This window comes from Arachis ipaensis, chromosome B05 (genome assembly GCF_000816755.2).
Source record: "Arachis ipaensis cultivar K30076 chromosome B05, Araip1.1, whole genome shotgun sequence".
Taxonomy (NCBI): Eukaryota; Viridiplantae; Streptophyta; class Magnoliopsida; order Fabales; family Fabaceae; genus Arachis; species Arachis ipaensis.
The window spans coordinates 28705693-28727945 of NC_029789.2; the positions used below are offsets into that span (position 1 = coordinate 28705693).

General features: G+C 36.4%; 2 protein-coding genes across 22 annotated transcripts; both read right to left on the reverse strand.

Moving 5' to 3' along the window:
• On the reverse strand, window positions 11961-18043 carry LOC107643484. Of its 21 annotated transcripts, XM_021123477.1 has the most exons (12): window positions 17727-18042; window positions 17026-17065; window positions 16806-16824; window positions 16455-16707; window positions 16117-16347; window positions 15437-15691; window positions 14018-14274; window positions 13598-13711; window positions 13319-13420; window positions 12907-13053; window positions 12664-12825; window positions 11961-12184 (listed from the first exon to the last, which is right to left on the reverse strand). In XM_021123477.1, the coding sequence occupies exons 6-12, from the start codon at window positions 15687-15689 to the stop codon at window positions 12095-12097; spliced, it is 1125 nt and encodes a 374-aa protein (XP_020979136.1). In that variant the 5' UTR covers window positions 15690-15691; window positions 16117-16347; window positions 16455-16707; window positions 16806-16824; window positions 17026-17065; window positions 17727-18042; the 3' UTR covers window positions 11961-12094. The 21 variants fall into 21 exon arrangements, with proteins under 21 accessions (XP_020979136.1, XP_020979139.1, XP_020979137.1 ...); XM_021123480.1 differs by lacking the exon at window positions 12664-12825 and having other exon boundaries at window positions 17727-18043; XM_021123478.1 differs by having other exon boundaries at window positions 12778-13053; window positions 17727-18043.
• LOC107643485 (metalloendoproteinase 1) lies at window positions 20676-22064 on the reverse strand. The gene is made up of 2 exons (XM_016347151.2): window positions 21445-22064; window positions 20676-21215 (listed from the first exon to the last, which is right to left on the reverse strand). The coding sequence occupies exons 1-2, from the start codon at window positions 22062-22064 to the stop codon at window positions 20816-20818; spliced, it is 1020 nt and encodes a 339-aa protein (XP_016202637.1). The 3' UTR covers window positions 20676-20815.

Genomic DNA, 22253 nt, shown 5'->3' on the forward strand with positions numbered 1-22253 from the left:
ACTTGTTATGCAGTAATGAAGAACAAGTTGAGGTTTTGGAGATGCTTTGTCTTCTGAATCTCTGCTTTCCTATTGTCTTCTTCTTCATGCACGCAAGGCTCCTTCCATGGCAAGCTTTATGTTGGGCATCACCGTTGTCAATGGCTACTTCCCGTCCTCTCAGTGAAAATGTTCCAAATGTGCTGTCATCGCACGGCTAATCAGCTGTTGGTTCTCGATCATGTTGGAATAGGATCCATTGATCCTTTTGCGTCTGTCACACGTCCAACACTCGCGAGTTTGAAGCTCGTCACAGTCATCCCTTCCCAGATCCTACTCAGAATACCACAGACAAGGTTTAGACTTTTTGGATCTTAGGAATGGCCGCCAGTAATTCTAGCCTATACCACGAAGGTTCCAATCTTAGATTAGAAACCCAAGAGATACACATTCAAGCTTGATTGCATGTAGAACGGAGGTGGTTGTCAGGCACGTGTTCATAGGTGAGAATGATGATGAGTGTCACAGATCATCACATTCATCAGGTTCAAGTGCGAATGAATATCTTAGAATAGAAGCAAGCGTGATAGAATGAAAAACAGTAGTAATTGCATTAATTCATGAAGAACAGTAGAGCTCCTCACCCCCAACAATGGGGTTTAGAGACTCATGCCGTAGAAGATATAATATGAAACGTGTAGAATGTCATGAGGTACAAAATGAATCACTAAAAGTGGTTTTTATAATCAACTAGTGACCTAGGGTTACAGAAAATGAGTAAGCTAGGGTGTTTAGTGTAAAAATCCACTTCCGGGGCCCACTTTGGTGTGTGCTTGGGCTGAGCATTGAAGTTTTCATGTGTAGAGACTTTTCTTGGAGTTAAACGCCAGCTTTTATGCCAGTTTGGGCGTTTAACTCCAGCTTGTATGCCAGTCCCGGCGTTTTGACGCCAGAATTTCTATGCTGACTTGGAACACCGGTTTGTGCCATCAAATCTCGAGCAAAGTATGGACTATTATATATTGCTGGAAATCCCAGGATATCTACTTTCTAACGCAATTGAGAGTGCGCCAATTGGGCTTCTGTAGCTCCAGAAAATCCACTTCGAGTGCACGGAGGTCAGAATCCAACAGCATCTGTAGTCCTTTTTCAGCCTCTGAATCAGATTTTTGCTCAGGTCCCTCAATTTCAGCCAGAAAATACCTGAAATCACAGAAAAACACACAAACCCATAGTAAAGTCCAGAAAAGTGAATTTTAATTAAAAACTAATAAAAATATAATAAAAACTAACTAAAATATACTAAAAACATACTAAAAACAATGCCAAAAAGCGTATAAATTATCCGCTCATCAATCTTACAAGTTATTATATCTTTCAAAATTTAAATTAATTCATGGGATTGCATTAGTTGCTATATTGAGTTAGCCCTTTATGCATATATGTTTTCTTGGAAATTGATTTGTTTTAACCAAGTAGATACTAATAAATACAAGTAGATAGATATATAGATATATAGATAAAATTGGTATACATAGTTTACTTTCAATAAATGTTGAATATCTCTTGATTTTATCTTTCTTGATGTTTAGCATGAGAACATACTATTGTTTAAGTATGGAGAGGTTGATAAACTCCTATTTTATGATGATTTTTGGATAGAAAAATGTGGAGTTTATCAACTTATCTTATATTTATTCATAGAAAATGTATAATTTTGTAAATTTCTCCTAATTATGTTTAATTGTAAAAAATATTATTTTTATGCTTGAAAATTGTCAAATTTAATTCACTTTTATTTCATTCGATGCCTTGATATGTTTGTTTGAGTGATTGATGGTTTAGAAGGTAAGGATGGCTTGAAGAAATGAAAAAAAAGCATGCAAAAGTGGAGAATTCATGAAAAAATAAAGATTGGAGATTTTCATGGTTGTGCGTACGCATGCCTTATGCATACGCACGAGTAGCGGGATGTGATTCACTTAAGTGAACACGTGGATCACGATTTCAGGCCCAATTTTGGCCCAATCCAACTTATTTCTAAAGCATTTGTGGCAAGAATGCAAGGGAATTAAGAAGGAGTCATAGTAGTAGTGTAGAACCATGTTTTAGGTTAATTTCTAGAGAGAGAAAAGCTCCAAATTCTCTATAGAATTTTAGGATTTTTAGTTTAGTTTGTTCTTAGATTTAGATTTTAATTTTTGTTTCAGTGTAATTTTCTTTACAATTCCTTGTTCTAGTATCTTAATTTATTTAGTTGTACTTATTAGTTTCTTTATTTTTGTTAATTTTAGTTTACGAACACTTGTTTGAATTCTAATTTTTCTTTAATACAATTTTATGTTTTCATGTTTATTGTTGCTTTTTTTAGTTTTTATTATTGCCTTATTTAAATTTGGTAGCTATGGTTTTTATTAGTTCTTATAATTTATGATATTTTCATTTTATGCCTTCCAAGTGTTTGTTGAAATACCTTCTTTGATTTTAGAGTAGATTTTGTATTCTTGGCTTGGGATTAAGGATTTAGGTGACCTTGAATTATTGGTGTCCAATATTGATTAGTGATTTAGGGTTTTTAGTTGATTTTGTTTCCACTAACACTAGTCTTTCATTAAGTCTAATTAGTGAGTTAGCTAGGATTTGTGGATTAAGATCAATTATGCATATTTGACTTTTCTTCGATGTTTGGGGATGACGAAGTAGGATTAAATATTCTTAATTACCATGTTTGTGGTCAATGACTTGGATAGGAAACCTTAACTTTCAATTCTTGTCATTTGATTTCTTGTCTTTTGCATTTCAAACCCCTTTTTCACATAGCCAATGATGCGTACACACCTCACCGCAATTCCTTATTGAGAGATGACCCGGAATTTAAAACTCTTGGCTTTTATTGAATTGAATTTGTGACAAACAAACTAAATTTTGATAAGGGTCATTTGTTGGTTTGGAACTTGATATGGTCATCATCAATATGAGCTATAACTCGGTATTATGACCATCATCAATATGAGCTATAACTCAGCATCACCCGTTATAGCTCGGCTTTTATGAGCTATAACTCGGTTCCGTTCATTTTCTTATCATAACCGATACCCAAACGGTATAACGACCAGATACGTACCAATCCCCTCCAAGCCGACGTAAATGCTTGAATCGTAACTGACGAAAAGCTCACCATACAAAAGCAAGGTAAAGTATCTTATTCAGTAAGTTCCGAATATACAATATACTGACTTAAGCTTCGGAGTGCCTTTGCAGGTACACTCCCCCCTTTTTTCCGACGATCATATTCTAGCATCACATTAAAAGGTAAACCTCGGACTCAAGAGTTGGATGATTAGCCTCCGAGGATATAGTTCAGAGGCCGACCTATTCTACAGACAAGAACAAATTGGCGCCCACCGTGGGGCCAAAAAATAAAACTTTTCTCTTGGTTCCATTACTCCTTGTCGCATCCATGGCTGACGTGCCACCCCCTTCTCCATCCGAGCTCATGCGGATGGTAACCGAGCTATAGCAAGCCAATCAGCGTATGGAAAAGGAAAATCAAAGAATGGCTGCCCAAATTGCCGAACTGAATAACGCCCGGATCGAAAACAATAACGATCACCGACATCAACAAGACGATGAAGAGCATCATTCAGACCCGTCCCACGTCTCGAAAACCATCCGAGTCGAGGAAGCCCGGCCTGAGGACAAAGACAAAGATCCTGACGAGCTCGTGGGACCCTTCACGCCAGAAGTAATGAATTTTGAGCTACCAAAAAGATTCACTTTGCCACTAACCCTCACGCCATACGATGGGCTCGGCAACCCAAAGAAATTTCTCAAAAAATTCTAATCAATAATGATCGTTAACGGTGCATCAGATACTGTTTTATGCCGTTGTTTTCCGAATTATTTAAACAGTCCTACACTTGATTGGTTGTGTGCTTTACCTGTAGATTCTATCTCACGATTTCAGCAGCTGGCCAAGCTATTTAAAGAACATTTTGCTGGATCTGTAATTTATCTCCATGACTCCGATTATTTGAACACAATCAAGTAGGGACCAAATGAAAGCCTGAAGGAATACATGACCCGCTTCACGAAAGTCGCCATCAATATACCCGACCTCCACCCTGAGGTCCATCTGCACGCAATCAAAAGCGGACTCCAACCTGGGAAGTTCCAAGAAACCATTGCAGTAGCCAAACCAAAGACCCTTGCTGAGTTTCGCGAGAAAGCCAAAGGCCAAATTGATATCGAGGAGCTTAGACAAGCTCAGAAGTCTGACAAAATATATTACCGAAATGAGGAAAAGACTCTAAGTGCTAAGAAAAATTTTAAACTAACCCGCCGATTTGATTCTTATACACAGTTTAACACCAAAAGAGAGGATATCATCAAAGAGATCCTCAATTCAAAGCTCATCAAGCCACCAAGAAAGGACGGAACCTATCAAGATACCAAAAATGTGGACAAGTCCAAATATTGTGCCTTCCACCAGAAGCACGGCCACACCACCGATGACTGCGTAGTTGCAAAGGACCTCTTGGAACGGTTAGCTCGGCAAGGACACCTTGACAAATATATTGCCGGACACATCCAAAAGCACACAACACCTACCTCAAAGAATGACTCATCCGAGCAACTAAACCGAGGAAAAGAAAAGGCATCCTCGAACTAATACGAAAAACCATGAGGTATAATTAATTGTATTTCAGGGGGATACGCCAGTGGAGGGCAATCAAATTCAGCCAGGAAAAGATCGTTCCAAGCTATCTGCTCGGTAGATGGACCACAGCGTGATATCAAAGCCACAAACCAACTTCCCCAAGTCACTTTTACACATGCAGACTTTGATTCGAGTATTCAGAACTTAGATGATCATGTAGTTATTACCCTTCAACTGGGAGATCTGTTGGTAAGAAAAGTACTCCTAGATCCCGGGAGCAGCGCCGACGTTCTGTTTTATTCCACATTCCAGAAGATGAAACTCAGCGACAACATACTCCAGTCAACAGGCAGAGACCTCGTCAGTTTCTCGGAAGAACGAGTTCCAATCTTGGGTTCAGTGTGGTTGCAAACCACACTGGGTGAGCACCCTCTTTCTAAAACATGTGATATTCAATATTTAGTAGTAGATTACTTTAGCCCATATAATCTCATACTTGGCCAACCTTTCTTAAACAAGTTCGGCGCAATTGTATCTACAGTTCACCTGTGTGTCAAGTTTCCTCCGCAGGATGATCAGGTTGTAACTATTCACGGAGACCATAAAGAAGCACGACAATGCTACAACATCAGCATGAAATTCCCAAATCGTTCAAGGCAACAAGTCAACAATGTCGACCTAGGCACAAAAAGCTCGGCATTAGCCGACTTAGATCCAAGAGCCGACTTTCTTGAACGACCTACACCATCAAATGACTTACAGAAAGTGTATTTCAACAATGATCCTAATAAATTTACTTATGTAGGCACATCAATCAGTGCAGCAGAGCTAAGGGACATCGCTACCTTTCTACAAGAGCAAGCCGACCTATTTACATGGACGCCTTCCGACATGCCCGGAATAGACCCACAAATCATCAGCCATAAACTAGCAATAAATCCGGCCGCCAGACCAGTACAGCAGAAGAAAAGAAAAATTGGCAATGAAAAGAAAAAGGCATCATTAGAAGAAACTCAAAAGCTAATAAATGCGGAATTCATCAAAGAAATCAGATTCACTACCTAGCTTGCGAACGTGGTAATGGTAAGGAAATAGAACGGTAAGTGGCGCATGTGCGTCGACTTTACCGACCTAAATAAAGCCTGCCTAAAGGATTCTTATCCTTTACCATCCATAGACACTTTGGTGGATAACGCCTCAGGTTATGCCACCTTAAGTTTTATGGATGCGTATTCAGGCTACAATCAAATCCTTATGCACCCGTCCGATCAAAATAAAATGGCATTTATCACTGATTTTGGTAACTACTATTATAAAGTTATGCCATTTGGATTAAAGAATGCAGGAGCAACTTACCAACGTCTTATGGACAAGGTCTTCGCCAAACAAATCGACAGAAACATTGAAGTGTATGTCGATGATATGGTCGCCAAAACAGAAACTGGCAAAAGCCACATCGATGATCTAGCAGAAATCTTCGGCGAAATTCGCTGTTCAAGGTGGTAAGTTTTTAGGTTTTTTACTAACAAGCAGGGGCATTGAGGCAAATTTCGACAAATGCCGAGCTGTTGTCAATATGGTAAGCCCAAAAATAGTAAAAGAAGTACAGCGCCTCACAGGAAGACTTGCTACACTATCAAGATTTGTACCATGCTTGGCTTCAAAGTCTTTTCCTTTTTTTTTTCAAACAATAAAAAAGAAAAACAATTTTCAATGGAACCACGACTGTGAGATAGCTTTTTCAAAACTAAAAACAACTCTTTCACAGCCGCTGATCTTGCAAAAACCCCTCCAAGGGGAAGATCTGTTTTTATATTTATCAGTTACTGATTGGACAATAAGTTCTGCTCTTGTTACAGAAAGAAACACAGTTCAGCATCCAATATACTTTGTCAGCAAAACTCTTCAGCACGCCGAGCTCAATTACCCGAAAATAGAAAAGCTCGCTTTAGCCCTAATATTCTCGGCGAGAAGGCTCCGACCTTATTTCCAGAGTCATGTAATCTATGTCTGAACAGATCACCCATTAAGACAGGTGCTACACAAACTAGAAATAGCAGGAAGGCTTATTAAGTGGGCAATTGAATTGTCGGAATTCGACATCAGATACCAATCAAGAGGACCGATTAAGTCCCAGTTCTTGGCCGATTTTATTGCAGAGCGTACGGTTCCTACAGAAGAAGACCATACAAAGCAATGAACTTTATATGTAGACGGCTCATCCAACAATGAGGGCTATGGAGCTGGAATCCGTCTGGAAGCAGACGATGGCTTTATCTTAGAACACTCCTTACACCTATCTTTCAAGGCCAGTAACAATCAATCTGAATATGAAGCCCTAGTCGCAGGACTCCGACTTTGTTTGGATCTCCAAATATTTGCCATTAAGGTATACTGTTACTCCCTATTGATTGTACAGCAGGTAAATGACCTTTTCCAGGTACGAGACCCTCTTCTTTCCAAATATCTACTGTTAGTCAAAGATTTGAGTTCAAAATTTTCACAATTTGAAATACAACACATACCACGAGAAGAAAACCATAGGGCCGACGTTTTATCCAAACTAGGCAGCACACAATCTGACTTATGTACACTACATCAATTCGCTATAACGTCTCCAAGTGTGAGCCTAACAGATGTGTTAAGTGTTATACAGGAATAGGATTGGAGAAACGACTTCATCAAATATTTACAAGCATGTCATATACCAGATTATATAGACAACAGAAAGAAGTTTCGCCGACAAGCGTCTTTTTTCACACTACTCAATGGAGTATTATACAGGCGAGGATGCACTCGCCCACTGTTAAAGTGCCTTAACAAAGCTGAAGCCGACATAGCATTGGCAGAGGCGCATGAGGGAATTTGTGGAACACATACAGGAGCTCGGAGCTTAACATCAAAAATCTTCCGTGCTGGTTTCTATTAGCCGATGTTGAAACATGATAGCCAAAACAAGGTAAAGACCTGCGACAATTGTCAAAAACATGCACCAATCATACACATTCCTGCCGAACATATTCATCATTCCAATGTTACCTGGCCTTTCAACCAATGGGGGCTGGATATCCTCGGTCCGTTCTCAACGGCACCAGGCCAGGTAAAATTTCTCATCGTTGCAATTGTTTATTTCTCAAAATGGGTTGAAGCCCAACCTTTGGCTAGAATTACATCCCAACAAATGATCTCTTTCGTTTGGAAATATCTTATTTTCTGATTTGGCATCCCACACCATATTATCACTGACAATGGTCGCCAGTTCGTCGATCAGAAGTTTCAAAATTTTTTGCAGAACCTTAAAATCAAACAGCATTTTGCTTCGGTCGAGCATCCTCAGACAAACGGATTAGCCGAAGCAGCAAATAAAGTCATCTTGCATGCACTCAAGAAAAAGTTAGACGACGCAAATGGACTCTGGGCCGAATTAGTACCTGAAGTCCTTTGGGGATATAACACAACTCCTCAATTAGCAACAAAAGAGACACCATTCCGACTTGTATATGGCTCTGAGGCAATGATACCACTAGAAATTTCACAAAGCTCTATCAGAACTAAGATCGGTAATCACAATGAAGATCGGAGAGCCGAGTTAGATATCATCGAGGAAATAAGGGATATAGCAACACTCCGACAACGTGCAGCGCAACAGGCAATAGCTCGGCGACACAACAAAACAGTAAGAAGCCGATCATTTCACAAGGGTGACTTAGTACTTCGAAAGACAGAGAATGCTCGGAAACCAACCTCCCATGGAAAGCTCGCAGCAAACTGGGACGGCCCATACCGAGTAACACAAGTCCTCAGTAACGGAGCATATAAGCTAGAATCACTAAATGGTACAATCCTACCTAACACTTGGAATGTTTCCTCCCTTAAGAAATTTTATAGTTAAAAGTCAGGGCCAGGCTTGTACTCTTTTTCCTACTACCAAAATTTTTTCCCAAAAGAGTTTTGCTTGGAGAGGTTTTAACGAGGCTAGCCTACCTGCACCTTTGTATTCAAAGGTCTAAACATTTTACTGTACATGATAAATAAGTTCTCCTTATCCTTTTTTAACAAACTATACTATCAGCCATCTTCATTATTAAACGATGCCATCTTATGTATTGATTCATAAAGATCGAACGACGAAAATACTCGTCTAATCACAATCCGCCTATACTCGGCAATTATATTATACAAACGGATATATTCCGATCAATTGAGCAAGGCTCTTTCCCAAAAAGCAAATCCAAAAAATGCCACATAATCAAAGGCAAACAATCCTGACATACAAACAACATAATCAAAGTTCAAAAGCATCACATGCTACTATCTATTACATCCACAGTATTAAAAAAAAAAGCATATAAAGTTTCATAAAACCACACAATCATAAACAGAATACATTAAACATTATCAGCCTCATCTTCGGCATCACCATCATCCTCAACCATCTTGCCATCACTAACAATCTTTCCAGGATCCATCTCGGATAAATCCACTTCTGGTGCCAAAAACTTTGCTTGTAAGAGAGCCCTTTCAAATCCTTCAACAAATGAGTCCAGAATCTCATCACTTTTCTTTTTCTCTATTTCTTTTAGCTGAGCAGTTACTTCAATCAGCCGAGTTTGCATGCTCGCCAAGTCAGCTTTCTTCTTTTTCAAATCCTCAACATCGTTAGCGTAATTATCTTTGGTCTCTTTCAACTGCCTCTTAACATCAGCCAATTGAATCTCAAGCTCGGCAACCATACCTTGACTTTTACTTAACTCTTCTTTCATAAGCAAGTTTTTCTCCCTTTCGATCGTCACCTCCTTATGTTTCAACTCCTGCCTACGCCTCAAACTAGCTAATCTTAGGCCAACAACCTACAACACACCATCCCAAAAGATTAAAGGTCATTGCCACAATAAAATTAAAATATACACAAGGTCAGACAATTACCTGCATATACTGTCCAATGGCCGTTTCCCCAACCTCATTAGCCAGAGACACATCGGATGAAGATTGGCAATATTCATCTGCCACAACCATATAAGGATAATCCCTCCCCCCACACTGATAAATCCTCAGTCTAATCAACTCCACCACCTCCGATTTCCTCTTCTTCATAACCACTTTTGTCCGAACACGAGGCGGCTGCGTAACCTCTCCAGCCACAACCACTTTTTCTCGGTTAGATGATGACACTTCTTTCTCAAGGTTTTTATTTTTAAATCGGCACCTCAGGGATGCAGCTGAAACTCCAGAATATTTACCACCTGCAAAAATACACCATAGGTTAGACATCAATAGAAAGAATAATATATACATCACATAAAACCCCAAACTCACCCAAGTACTCCAAAACAGCATCTTTATTTTCTTCCCACTTTAGTAACTCATACATAGATATCAGCTCCTTACGGTCAATGTTTTCAACCAAGAACTCAATCAAACAAACATTTCTCGGAGATATAACCTCGGGGCCAAGTATGTTTTGAGGTTCCGAACACCACCACAATGGAAACCTCTCGGCCAAATCCTCATCAATATAAAAAGGGAAATCCTTTTCAGGACTCCTAACCTTAAGGAACATCTCCTTAAAATCCTTAAAAGTGGATTTATATAGCTTAAAAATACCAAACCCAGGGGTGCTATTCAAATTTATCCAGCCTCCCTTTCACACTCCCTTTGCTTGGAACAAAGAAAAGAACAGATCCACTGATGGCTTCTCTTCAAGAAACTCCATCAGAATCTCAAAGGAACAGAAAAACGCCCATCCATTCGGATAAAGCTGGGAAGCAGCACAGTTTAACTGTTTTAAAACCTGGCATTCAAACTCTGTAAATGGCAGCTTAACCCTTAACTCTTCTAAAACACAGCTATGCATATAAAAAAATTCGAACCCCTGCCCTCGATGATAAATCCTATCATCAACACTACATGGCAACAACTCAACCTGAGCTTTGCAACCAGCCCTTACAACTTTCGCTGCACTCACTTCCTTCACAGCAGCTTCATCACAGAATAATGAAACTCTCGATCTCACATCCTCACTCACCCAGTCGTAGGACCAGTCTATCTTATTCTTCTTCTCCTTCTCAAACCCCATCAGAACAGAAGAACAGAAGCACGAAAGGAAGAAGATGCAGAAGAAAATAAAAATGAGAGAAATGGCATGGATACCTCTTTTACTCATTCTGATTTTCCAAGCAGCAGAAACCAAGGGTCAGTCATAAACAAACTTGGTACCCACACCATCACCTTAACCATACCCCAAAGTAGCTGTTACTCTATCAAATCAAACGGTCAAGTTGCTTTGGAAACATAACAAGCTTTAAATGCTCCAATAAAACTTTCTCTTTCCCCACCAAAAATGGACACGACCTCCCACATCCAATAATAAAATTTTATTTTTAATGAAGTACGTTGAAATGGGGGCTCACCGAGGTTACCTATTTAAATCGAGTTATAACTCATCAAGAAGCTCAACCTGCTTCATTAAAAAACTCTCCTCAGGCTAAGCCTGGGGGCTGTGATATGGTCATCATCAATATGAGCTATAACTCGGTATTATGACCATCATCAATATGAGCTATAACTCAGCATCACCCGTTATAGCTCGACTTTTATGAGCTATAACTCGGTTCTGTTCATTTTCATATCATAACCGATACCCAAACGGTATAACGACCAGATACGTTACCAATCCCCTCCAAGCCGACGTAAATGCTCGAATCGTAACTGACGAAAAGCTCACCATACAAAAGCAAGGTAAAGTATCTTATTCAGTAAGTTCCGAATATACAATATACTGACTTAAGCTTTGGAGTGCCTTTGCAGCACTACAAGGTTTTTGTTTATTTGTGGCAATTTTTTTCTTATTTGTGGAGGTTTATAACCCCCACCAAATAGTTTGTGGGGGTTTCTAAAACCCCCAAAATTTGAGGTGCCACGAGGTCTTTTGTGGGGGTTTTTAAAAACCTCCACAATCTATTCAGTGGGGGGTTTTGTATGTGATTAGTGAAGGTTTTATATTGAACCCTTGTGGCAGTTTTAAATCACTTTTGTGGCAGTTTAAAACTCCCACAAATTGACTTTTCAATTTGACACAAATTAACTATTTTGTGAGATTTTTAAACCTCCACATATCCTGTATTTAATTATTTATTTTTAATTTCAAATCATTCATTAATCTCATTTCATTTATATGCTCTCAAATTAGAAATTTATTTTATAATATCAAAATTTAGAAACTAAATCTTTTATAACACAATTCCTCAATATAAGACATAACTCTATATACTCAAAGTCATCTTTTATAACACAATTCCTCAATATAAAAAATAACTCTAAATAAAAAATTCTCAAAGTCAATAATTCCAAACATAATTGCATATGGTATTGTTTTACATATCTATTATTATTTTTCTTTAAAAAGTAAAATAAAACAACTTCAATATTTCAATGTCATCTAATTACATAAAAGTTTCAAATATTTGTCCTCGGATATCCATTACTATCACCAGCTGATCTCCTAGCATCAAAGGGAGTAGTAGGCTCGCTTTCAGCATCATTAGCCTATATGTAAACATAAGATGTTATTAATAATTTCAATAAAGTTAAGAATCAAGATAATCCGATATAAGCTTTATAATTCAATTTTAAAGAGCATCTAAACCTAGTGTATTTATCAAAACACAGCAGAGCAATTTCCCATGTTTAATGGACAACAACCACTAACAGAATGCAAGAACATTGTGATGTCCATGTTCTTAACTATTCTCAACCTAATTTTTGGCATCTAGAGTCGTGGGTTACCATTGATAATGAACAAGTTGGTAAAATAATGTAACAACTTTAACATAATACTAGCTTTTCTATAACTATTAAACACACCAATTGTTATCATTTGAGCCTTTTACTTTTAGTGTATCACGTTTATTTAATAATTAGAATTGATGATATGAACATGTTCAATTTCAATAATTAGACTCCATTATTAATTATTATTCCATCTAAACTTATATTTCTAACAAATGAATTTATTATAAAGTTACCTCGCGGGCAGAAAAGAAGCCAACAAGCGCTTCGGGGATTCCTCCTTCCTTCATCATTAGATATGCTTTCATCATATCAAATGATTGCTGCAATTTAGACTCTAGACTAATGACCTTTTGCTGTGAATTATGCAAGTCAGACTCCAAATTATTGATCTTTTCCTGTAAAATTGCAGCAGTAGTAGGCGAAGAAGATCCAGCTGAATTAGTGGAGATGGTCATCCCATTAAGCGGACTTCTCACATTCCTAAAGGTATTTGTAGGCGCTGCTCCCATGCCCATGCAACGAACTCTCCCAGAGTGTTCAGGCCCCAAAACTTTACCAACAGCATTATTAGGGGACACCTCAAATTGTGTATTTGACGGTGTCATATTCAGCTCAATTTGTTCCTATTTAAAAGAGTAAATAGAAACTATTCAATTTAAAAGTAGCAACACATGTAACCAATGGCATTGTAGATTATGATTATTCTAATGTTCCTAGACCATTATCACAACCAAAAATTTAAAGTGAAAAGTGCATACAAGTGAAGTGAACCACTTTCCTATAATCATTACATATCTCAATCCACCAGCAACCACACTTAAATCCCATTTTCACATGATCACATACAAATAAATAAGATAAGATAGCAAAGGTTTACAAAATACTTACCACTATAGTTAATGCCTCGCTATTTACAAAAGACCCATCCTTTCTCTTATGTGTTTCAATGTACATCATTCCTCTACTAGGCTTTTTTCCCGTTTCCAAGTACTAAAAAAGAAGGAATAAAGAGTTAAAACAATTAACATATCTAATGCAAGTAAAATCACACATGTACCAAGTATGTGTATATATATACTATCTCATGTCGCCTCCAAGTACTAAAAAAGAAGGAATAAAGAGTTAAAACAATTAACATATCTAATGCAAGTAAAATCACACATGTACCAAGTATGTGTATATATATACTATCTCATGTCGCCTCCGAGAGTTGGATTTAGATCCACAAGTGTGAGGAATGGTTTGCTTGCTTCGATTTTCCTTATTTTTCATGCAAAGCTCCTAAAAATAAATATAATAACTTCAATTAAGATTTTTTTAATTAAAGTACAACAATAACTAAATGAATTGTTTAGTGTCTTACAACTGTAGACGGTTTTAGTCGATAATTAAAGTACAACAATAACTAAATCATAGAACTCATTCCACAATCTTTGTCTATATGTTGCCCACTTCTTTGCAATACTTTGAATGCAATACCTGTAGGCAATCTTTTCTGTGCTTGTAAAATGGAAGTGGGGCTTCAAACAAACAAATAAATAAATAAATACTTGAACTAATAGAAGTTTCAAATAAAATGAATTTTACCTTTATCATTGTATCAAAGCACTCATCCTTAAAAGACTTAGGCATGCCACCATTTTCTTGTCCTGACCACTTTTCAAAGCTAATTGGAAAGATACGAGCATTAGTTGCTAATATACCACAATAGCCAGCAAGTAAACTTTGTGCTTCACCATATGCCGCACCCTCTTCGTCAACCTCTATAATTACACGGTCTCCCCTAGGTAAGTTGCAAACATCCTTGACTTTGATCTTAGCCTTCTTCTTCATATTTGTAGAGTCTTAAGGAAAATAAAAAACTTAATTATTGAAAACATTCATAAATAATGCATGTATATTAACGTAAAAGAGGAGACTCCTTCCTCTTCCCAGCTACATATGATTGTGGAACAAACAATAATAAAAAAAAATTCAATCATTAAGTGTTATATGGTTAAAGTCACACACCTAATGTGTATATATAATTTTTTTTTTTTGTAGGGTGGGTAACTTTTTTTATGACTAGTAGTGGTACTAATAATAACTAATTAAGCTAATAAGCACTGACGTAAATTAATAAGCTAATAAATTAAGCTAATAAGCTCTCTAAGTCAAAAGAAATGGTTATTAACTTATTATGAAAGTTTGCTCATGGTTGACTCCAAAGGCATCCAAGGGCTACTACTATTATATACCACTTATATAGAACATCATCGTTTTTTTAATTTTGACAGATTTTTCTTGTAATTTTTCTTGAAAACCATAAAAAAGACTACTCTAATATTAGATGAAAATGTTACAATAATTTAAAATTGAAGGCAATAATTGACACATAATATTGATCTAGTTTTTCTGGATTTCTGTTACAATTATTTCAAGTACTATCTTTTTAACCAATGATTAATCTTTCTCGTGTAGTAGTGTCATTATTGAAACGAGATCAAATACTCTGAGGTCAAGTACAACTAATTTAACCAACAAAACTAGTAATTTACTCAAAACAGATAGGTGAGTCATATAATGAAACTAAGTACTACTAGTTTTCATGAGCAACTGTTGTTGCATAGGCATTAAAAGCAAAATTGGTGAAGTTGCTCAATTAGTATGTGAGACAAAAATAAAATAACATGTTTATTTTGTTAAAAGGAAAAAAAATGGTACAGTATAGCTAGCTTAGATTAGATGATCCCTGTACATTGAAATTGCTATCTTAAGTGTGGTTAAATGATTATATATTTCTGGTGATTTGATTTTATTCCTTTCAGTTTTTGTGAGGACAGTATAGAAAAGAAAAACTATTCTTGGTGGTCTAATTGGGTTCTTTTAAGCTAACAGTTATATTTGAGAATAACAACCTTTTAAGCTAATAAATGATTATGGATCAGGACATGTTCAACCTAATAGCATAAATGATTTAAACTATGCTTTAATCACATTAATTAGTTATGCAATATAAATTAATACCAATTATCTCCACATTCCAAGCAGATGAAGACTTTGAGTTAGAACAACGTGTGACTCCATCAGATGAAATGGAATTTGCAGCGGTTTGAGAAGGAGCTTGAGAAGGATCTTGAGAAGGAGCCTCACTAGCCTCTACACTAGTGATATCTTCAAATGCTGCTGGTGCTGGAGCTTGAAGGGAATGAGAAGCATTGTTGTTTTCCCTTTCATCTACAAACTTTAATGGATTTTTTATGCGTTTGCCCCTTGGCATGACTGCACATCAACAAATACAAAACTGTTAAGCATTAGTTTATTCTCTTCTATCCTCCTTACCACCCTGTGGAATATTAATGAATTCAGTGGCCAGAAATCTTTTCATGCGGTCAGCTATGAAGCTGTAAGATTTCACTTTAATTAAGTGGTTTATAATGTGTTACATCAGAATATATGGCTTAGTGCTAATGTTTTGCCAGAAAGAATATAATGAGAATAATAGCATTATCTGAGGAAATTAAATATATACACATATATGAAATAAAATCGTTGCAGATTAAACTAAGGAAATTATTAATAAGTTTTATAGAGATAAATATACTAAACTACATGATCACACTAGTTTTCAAAAGTAATTATAACTACAAATTGATAAGAATTAAGTGAACTAGAGGATTCTCAAGAAGGGATTGAAACAGTTAAACCTGAATTTATTAATAATGCCTTTCGAGTCAGTGGTCAGGAATAAAACATGTGTGCTAGGTTCTGGAGGAGGACCTCAGTCTTCAAAATCTAATATGGTTTAGCAGCTGCTGGCTGAATTAGAGGCCCAGAAGAGGGAGATAGGGAATGCTAGGAAGGAATGCAATGAAACGAGAGCTAAGCTTGTTGAGGTTGAGTCCCAACTAGATGAAGAGCTGAAAATAATCTTGTTCCTGAAAAGTATTACAGGTTTAGAACAATTACCAGCAATAGAATAACTAAATTTAAAGCAAGTAAATAAGAAGGAAGCTAAACAATGAAAATGGAAGCAAAGAAATACTTTAGAGTTTTCCTGTACAGAACATGATTCAGGGAACTTTCAAGGGATCTAAGCAAATCTAAAGCTCTAGTCATCCTCCTCACATCACTGATCTGAATAAAAGATGTTGGCATGTGTGTGTACAAAGTCTGCATATAGAACTCGAATTTTCCTTTCAATTCCCTGAATTTCTTCTAGCTAAAAATATCTTCTAGCTACCTTACTATAATTGGTGTAGTAGCTTCTCCAGTTTCATTGGCTTGTGCCTCATATCCTGTATTTTATTGCAGAAAGAATCAAATCAAATTTAAGTTCATCTGCCAAATAATTGAACAAACTGCATGAAAACATAAGTTCAGAGATATAGCTTACCTCTTTAGCCAATTCTCTTCTTTAGAAACCATGTAAAATGCACAAAAAGATTATACTAATTAGAATGAACCAAAAGAACCACCTCAAAACTCTTAATAAGTCTAAAAGTATACATATTTCCCGTCAAAATTTTAATTATAAATTCAGTCAATCCAAAAGTTAAACCATAGATTAAAAAACAAATCACATATCAGAACTTCATAATTAGAATCAGTCTGACCTTCAAACAGACCACCTAGGAATCCAACCTTCAGGATAAACTGCGTGCGTATGCGAATTCACTTAGAAAATATATAGCAAGTAGATGCCAAAGTCTAGAATTAAAGCATAATAATCACTAATAATATATAAGTCTAAAATTAAAACACAATGGCCATTAATTTGCGATACAATAGTACTAATAGACAGTCAAGAACAATAAAGAACAAAATTGGTAACAAAAACAACAATAAAGTACAATCAAACTAAAACCATAATCAAGTCAAGACATAAACTACATAAATAGTTAAACATGACTGAGTACTAGCAAGCAGTAAGCAGCACAAATTCTTTGAACACAATAAGCAATGAAGCATAGTAAATCAATGAGAGAGAAACCAATATCTCTGAAAAATATCTTCCTAAGCATATATTATTTATATAATCGATAATTAAAATATTTTAAGAGATTATAATAATTTTCACAATTATGTTCAATGTTTCTTTTATGTTAAAATCTAACAATAAAAAATACAGAACAAAAGATCATAACAAGAGGAGATACTAGTGAGACAGCAGCAATAGAACTGAGGAGGTGAGACAGAGAAGAAATTTATTGTTAACAAAGAAGAAATATTCGCAAATTAATAGGGAAGAAGTAGAAAAGGAAGTACCAGCAGCAGTTCAAAGGAGAAATTAGAGTGAGAGAAAACGACGTTGTACCGTGGCAACTATGGTGGCATCAACGGTAGAAACTGTGGCGGCAATGGCGGCGGAAACTGCAGTGGCAACAACGATAGTATAGAGAGAACAGATCTAAAAACGCCTTGATAGAAGAGGTGGCTCGATCCAGAAGCTTTCTACCACAACGGACACGGCAGTGGTAACAACGCCGGCGACAGAAACGGCAGCGGAAGCGGCGGCGGAAGCGACCGAAACGGCGGCACAGAACTTAGGGTTTCATCGTGGTTCTCTTCTCAGCTCAGTCTCATTTCTACGAAAGAGGAAATTAAGTTTTGTCGTTTTGAGGGAGAATTTTAAATTTTAATAATGAATTAATTATTAATGGAGGTTTTTTAAATTGCCATAAATAGAATATATTGTGGAGGTTTTGAGAAACTTCCACTAAAATACTCCCACAATTAAATATTAATCTTGTAGTGCAGGTACAATCCCCACTTTTTTCCGACGATCATATTCTAGCATCATATTAAAAGGTAAAGCTCGGACTCAAGAGTTGAACGATCAACCTCCGAGGATATAGTTCAGAGGCCAACCTATTCTATAGACAAGAACAGAACTATATTTGCGACGACATTTTTTTTTTGAGAAATTCTGAACCAACGTTTGGCCCTCCTCATCGGCCATCGACAAGTCCTCCTCAAAGAGATCCTGAAAAAATTTATTGTTAAATGTTAGTCATTGAACTAAAGACTTATAATTTAATTAAAATAATCGATTATTAAGTATTAGTCAAACTAAAGACTTACGTGAGTATCAGAGCGCTTGTTGACCGACTTTGACCGATCGGCTTTTGTGTTGGGGTCTTCATAAACAACTCGCTCCTACGGAGCTCAGCTCAGCCTCCTATCAAAAGGAATACTTGATGAATGTGATATTATGTAAGTTATATTGTGTGCTATTGTTAAAATGTTAAAACACATACCATCTTTTTAGTCGTAGCCTCGCAGGTGGTGGATCTCTAGTATGTTCTGATCCTCCAATGGTAGATGCCCGACTATGGCTATGGCTGGCTACTAGTCCTAGGTGTCGGGATCATAGTAAGTTGTGGCAACCCATCCTCTGCAGCTTGGGACTTGGGTGAAAGGGGGAGTAGGAATGACAAGAGGAGGAGTAGTGATAATAGCGGTGATGCACAAAGATGTGTCGCCTAAGTCAAGCGGTACACTCGCATTCTTCTTTGGCCATCCCTTACTACGACCATCATTAATAATACGTTAATAAACAATTATATAAGTAATAAAAAGATGTCCAAGAATATCCACATCACAGCCCGAATGTCCTCCTTATCTAGAACTACTCCTGATTTGTAAATCTTATTCGCCATATTTGTACCCACACCCAATAATTTGGCATAAACTCCTTTTTCATAAAATCATACCTTACATCCTCAGTTGTATTTAAATTTAGTGCATTTACATTTAGCACACGAATACCTAATCTTTCGCAATCTCAAATAATCGTCCGATTTTATGCATGTGTCTAAGAATTCATCCAAACCATCTATAAATGACGATTTAAAACCCCTATTAAAAGTGTTTATCATTCATCAAGATCGATTTTGCGCCATTTGATCCCACTCACCTACATTTTTTCAAAAAGCTTTTGCTATTTAAATTGTATTAATCTCTAAAAGTTTTTTTTTTTTTAATTTTTCCAGAATTTTTTCTACCATTAGGACCCTCCAATTTATCAAATTTCAATTCCATATTATATTTTAATATATTAGCAATATTTTTACACAACATAAACTAATCATCATACAATTTACAAATTAAATACATTATTTAATGCTAACCATTCTAATCACCTTATTTTTAGTCCACAAATAAATATGGAGCAAACACAAACAAATTTCATAGCAAATAAATCGGAAGAATCTCTATGTTGCCCTTACACATAATCATTTTGGCTCTTCCATTCTATAAATTTATTGTAGAAGTTTAAATCTCTATCTTAAACATTTAATATTGCCAAAGTAAATACTTTTTCAATTTAAAAAATTCTTTCACTTATATTATTTATAAGTTTTAGGTTCAATTAAGTTTAATAGCAATAAAAACATAATTAAATAAATAAATACCAATCTCATTGGACAAATTAAATTATTAAGCCTGTCTAAAATAGTAAAAATAATCGAACAATTCCTGCATTGTAGCAGCAACATACAGCAGAAATGTCCTAAAGCCACTAAGTATCTAAAAAGGAAAAGTATAGGTAACCAACAAGATTTTTGAACAATGTGTAAACAATGTGAATTAATAGAGTTAAAAGAGTAAATTTAATTAGTAGCATTAAATTAGAATGTAGTGTATTTCCATTTGATTGGTCGTTGTTCATGTTGTTCAAGATTTTTATTGTTCTCCTAGCACTCTCCATCTAAAAAAATCACATTTGGACCAAAGCTCAAAATTCAAGATAAAAAAATAAGAACACTAAAAAATGAATGAAAAAACTCAACTAATCAAACAAACTAAACCAATTAAATTGAAAAGGAACTCACCGCGGTTAACCTAATGTTGATCGAAGTTTCGAGCAGTAAAAAATTATAGAGAGAAAGTGCGGGTAGTGAGAGAGAGAGAGGTTACTGAAATGGGAAGGAAAAGAGAAAATAGGTATGAATTTAAATTCGAATTCATTTATTACTGATGGTTTAATTATCGGTAAAATAATTTATCGATAGTATTGAATCGCTGCGTTTCTTTAAATTAATTTTATTGACGGCAGCTTAAACTCCGTCTCTATAAAGGTCATCGTAATATTAATCGGTAAAGCAATTTAGCGTCGTAGTATTCCTTTGTTTTATTTAAATGAGATTTTAAGACTTTGATTATTATNNAAAAAAAAAAAATCTTTACGCATTAGACACTACTAATTTTTAATTTAAAAAACATTAAATCAAATTTTTTTATCAATGAACCCCAAAAAAAATGTGGCAAGACGGTAAAGAGGTAATGTATTAAGAAATAAAAACAAAAACTAAAAAACATTCACACAATCACGTAGCGGTAAGACAACTAGTACAACAGGAACATGCATGCAAATCCAAGTGAGAGAGAGGTAATGAATCCTCAATTACTGGTCCCAACTCCACTTGCAGGGGTGGAATAAACTTGTTTGATTTGTTGTTTATCATCGTTTGAGAGCTGCACCTTCCTCTGGTTTTGAGGCAAAATATAAGGATACATAACCGATTCATTGTGAGAGGAGTGTGAAAGTCCAAGAAGATGCCCTATCTGGTGCATCGCCACAGCACCCAAGTCAATTATACCATCCTCTAGCGTTGAGCTGTTAAGTTTAAGAGTGTCATTGGGAAGTGCCCAGTACTTTGTAGCATCCAAAAGCATGTCCCCAACAGTAACATCTTCGTTACCCGAAACAAGTTCTATAACGCTTACCCCTACCACCTCATTGCCCACCGTCATGTTATTAAATTTGTAGAATCCTATCTTAATGTCTGCATCGTCGTACCTGACACACAAACAATTAAATACAATATAAAATACTTATTATGCTAAGTTGGTAACTAATATTATAGTTGTTATTACTTATTACAAACATGCTACATATGTTAATTTAATTAAATTTATTAAATTATTTAATTTTCCTTATATTTTAATTTCACGTAAAAATAAATTTATGTATGTGAGGGTTTTTTATTTAAATTCAATCAACTTTTATTTTAAAACACCTTTCTTACCTTGTCTCTGTGAGTGTTAGGTTTAGTACCGGCGTTATAGCGTCTGACCACCGCTTGAATGAGTCTTTAAACACCGCGGTGAAGTTGTCTGGGATGTCGCTCTGCGGGAGAAAGCCGTAGGTGAGATTGGTGCGGTTAGAGAACCAGTCTTTCCCTTTAGGCCACGACACGTTGTTGGTAGGGGAGAGAGAGTAGTTGAAATTAACGTCCGGGACAGCACATCGGAACAGCGAAAGCTGCTGAAGAGTCTCGTCATCGAGGTATCCGGTGACGGTGAGATTGAAGAAGGTTTGATAGGTTTTGATGGCAGAAACGGTGTCCTGGTCCATTAGATCTGTGTAATTGTCGGAGTCTTGCATGTAACCGTAATCGTTGAGATACTGTTTCACCAAATGGAGGCCTTGGATTTTCTCCTCCGGCGCACCTGGCGGTGGTGGAGGGGTGCTCTGGTTCTTCAAATAGTCGAATCCGGTATGGAATGCCTTTTTGGCAAGCGGATGCTTGTATAATCTCTTGATGGCGGGATTCCTAAAGATTTTAGCGACAGGTCCCAGCGATATTGAAAGAGATGAGTCAAGAAGGAGAAAGAAGAATAACAGTGCCAGAAGATGTCTCTTCATGTTGACTTTATTTTGTTTTTGCGGTTTGAGAATGAGAAATGGGGAAGTTTGAGCACATTATATAATGAAAGAAAAGTTAAAGAGGGAGGGAGGAGAGTCTGAGAGTGAGAGATATGACTATACGAGGGTTGCCCAGCAATTATTTATGGATGACTTGGTCATTATGCTACTTTATACTAATCATTAATA

Coding starts and splice junctions, on each gene's coding strand:
- LOC107643484 (XM_021123475.1), bottom strand. CDS start 15,689: ATGCCAAGGGGCAAACGCATAAAAAATCCATTAAAGTTTGTAGATGAA. Junction 13,712..14,017: donor GCTTTGATACAATGATAAAG/GTAAAATTCATT, acceptor ATTTATTTTTAG/GAGCTTTGCATGAAAAATAA. Junction 13,054..13,318: donor GCGAGGCATTAACTATAGTG/GTAAGTATTTTG, acceptor TCTTTTAAATAG/GAACAAATTGAGCTGAATAT.
- LOC107643485 (XM_016347151.2), bottom strand. CDS start 22,064: ATGAAGAGACATCTTCTGGCACTGTTATTCTTCTTTCTCCTTCTTGAC. Junction 21,216..21,444: donor CTAACACTCACAGAGACAAG/GTAAGAAAGGTG, acceptor TTTGTGTGTCAG/GTACGACGATGCAGACATTA.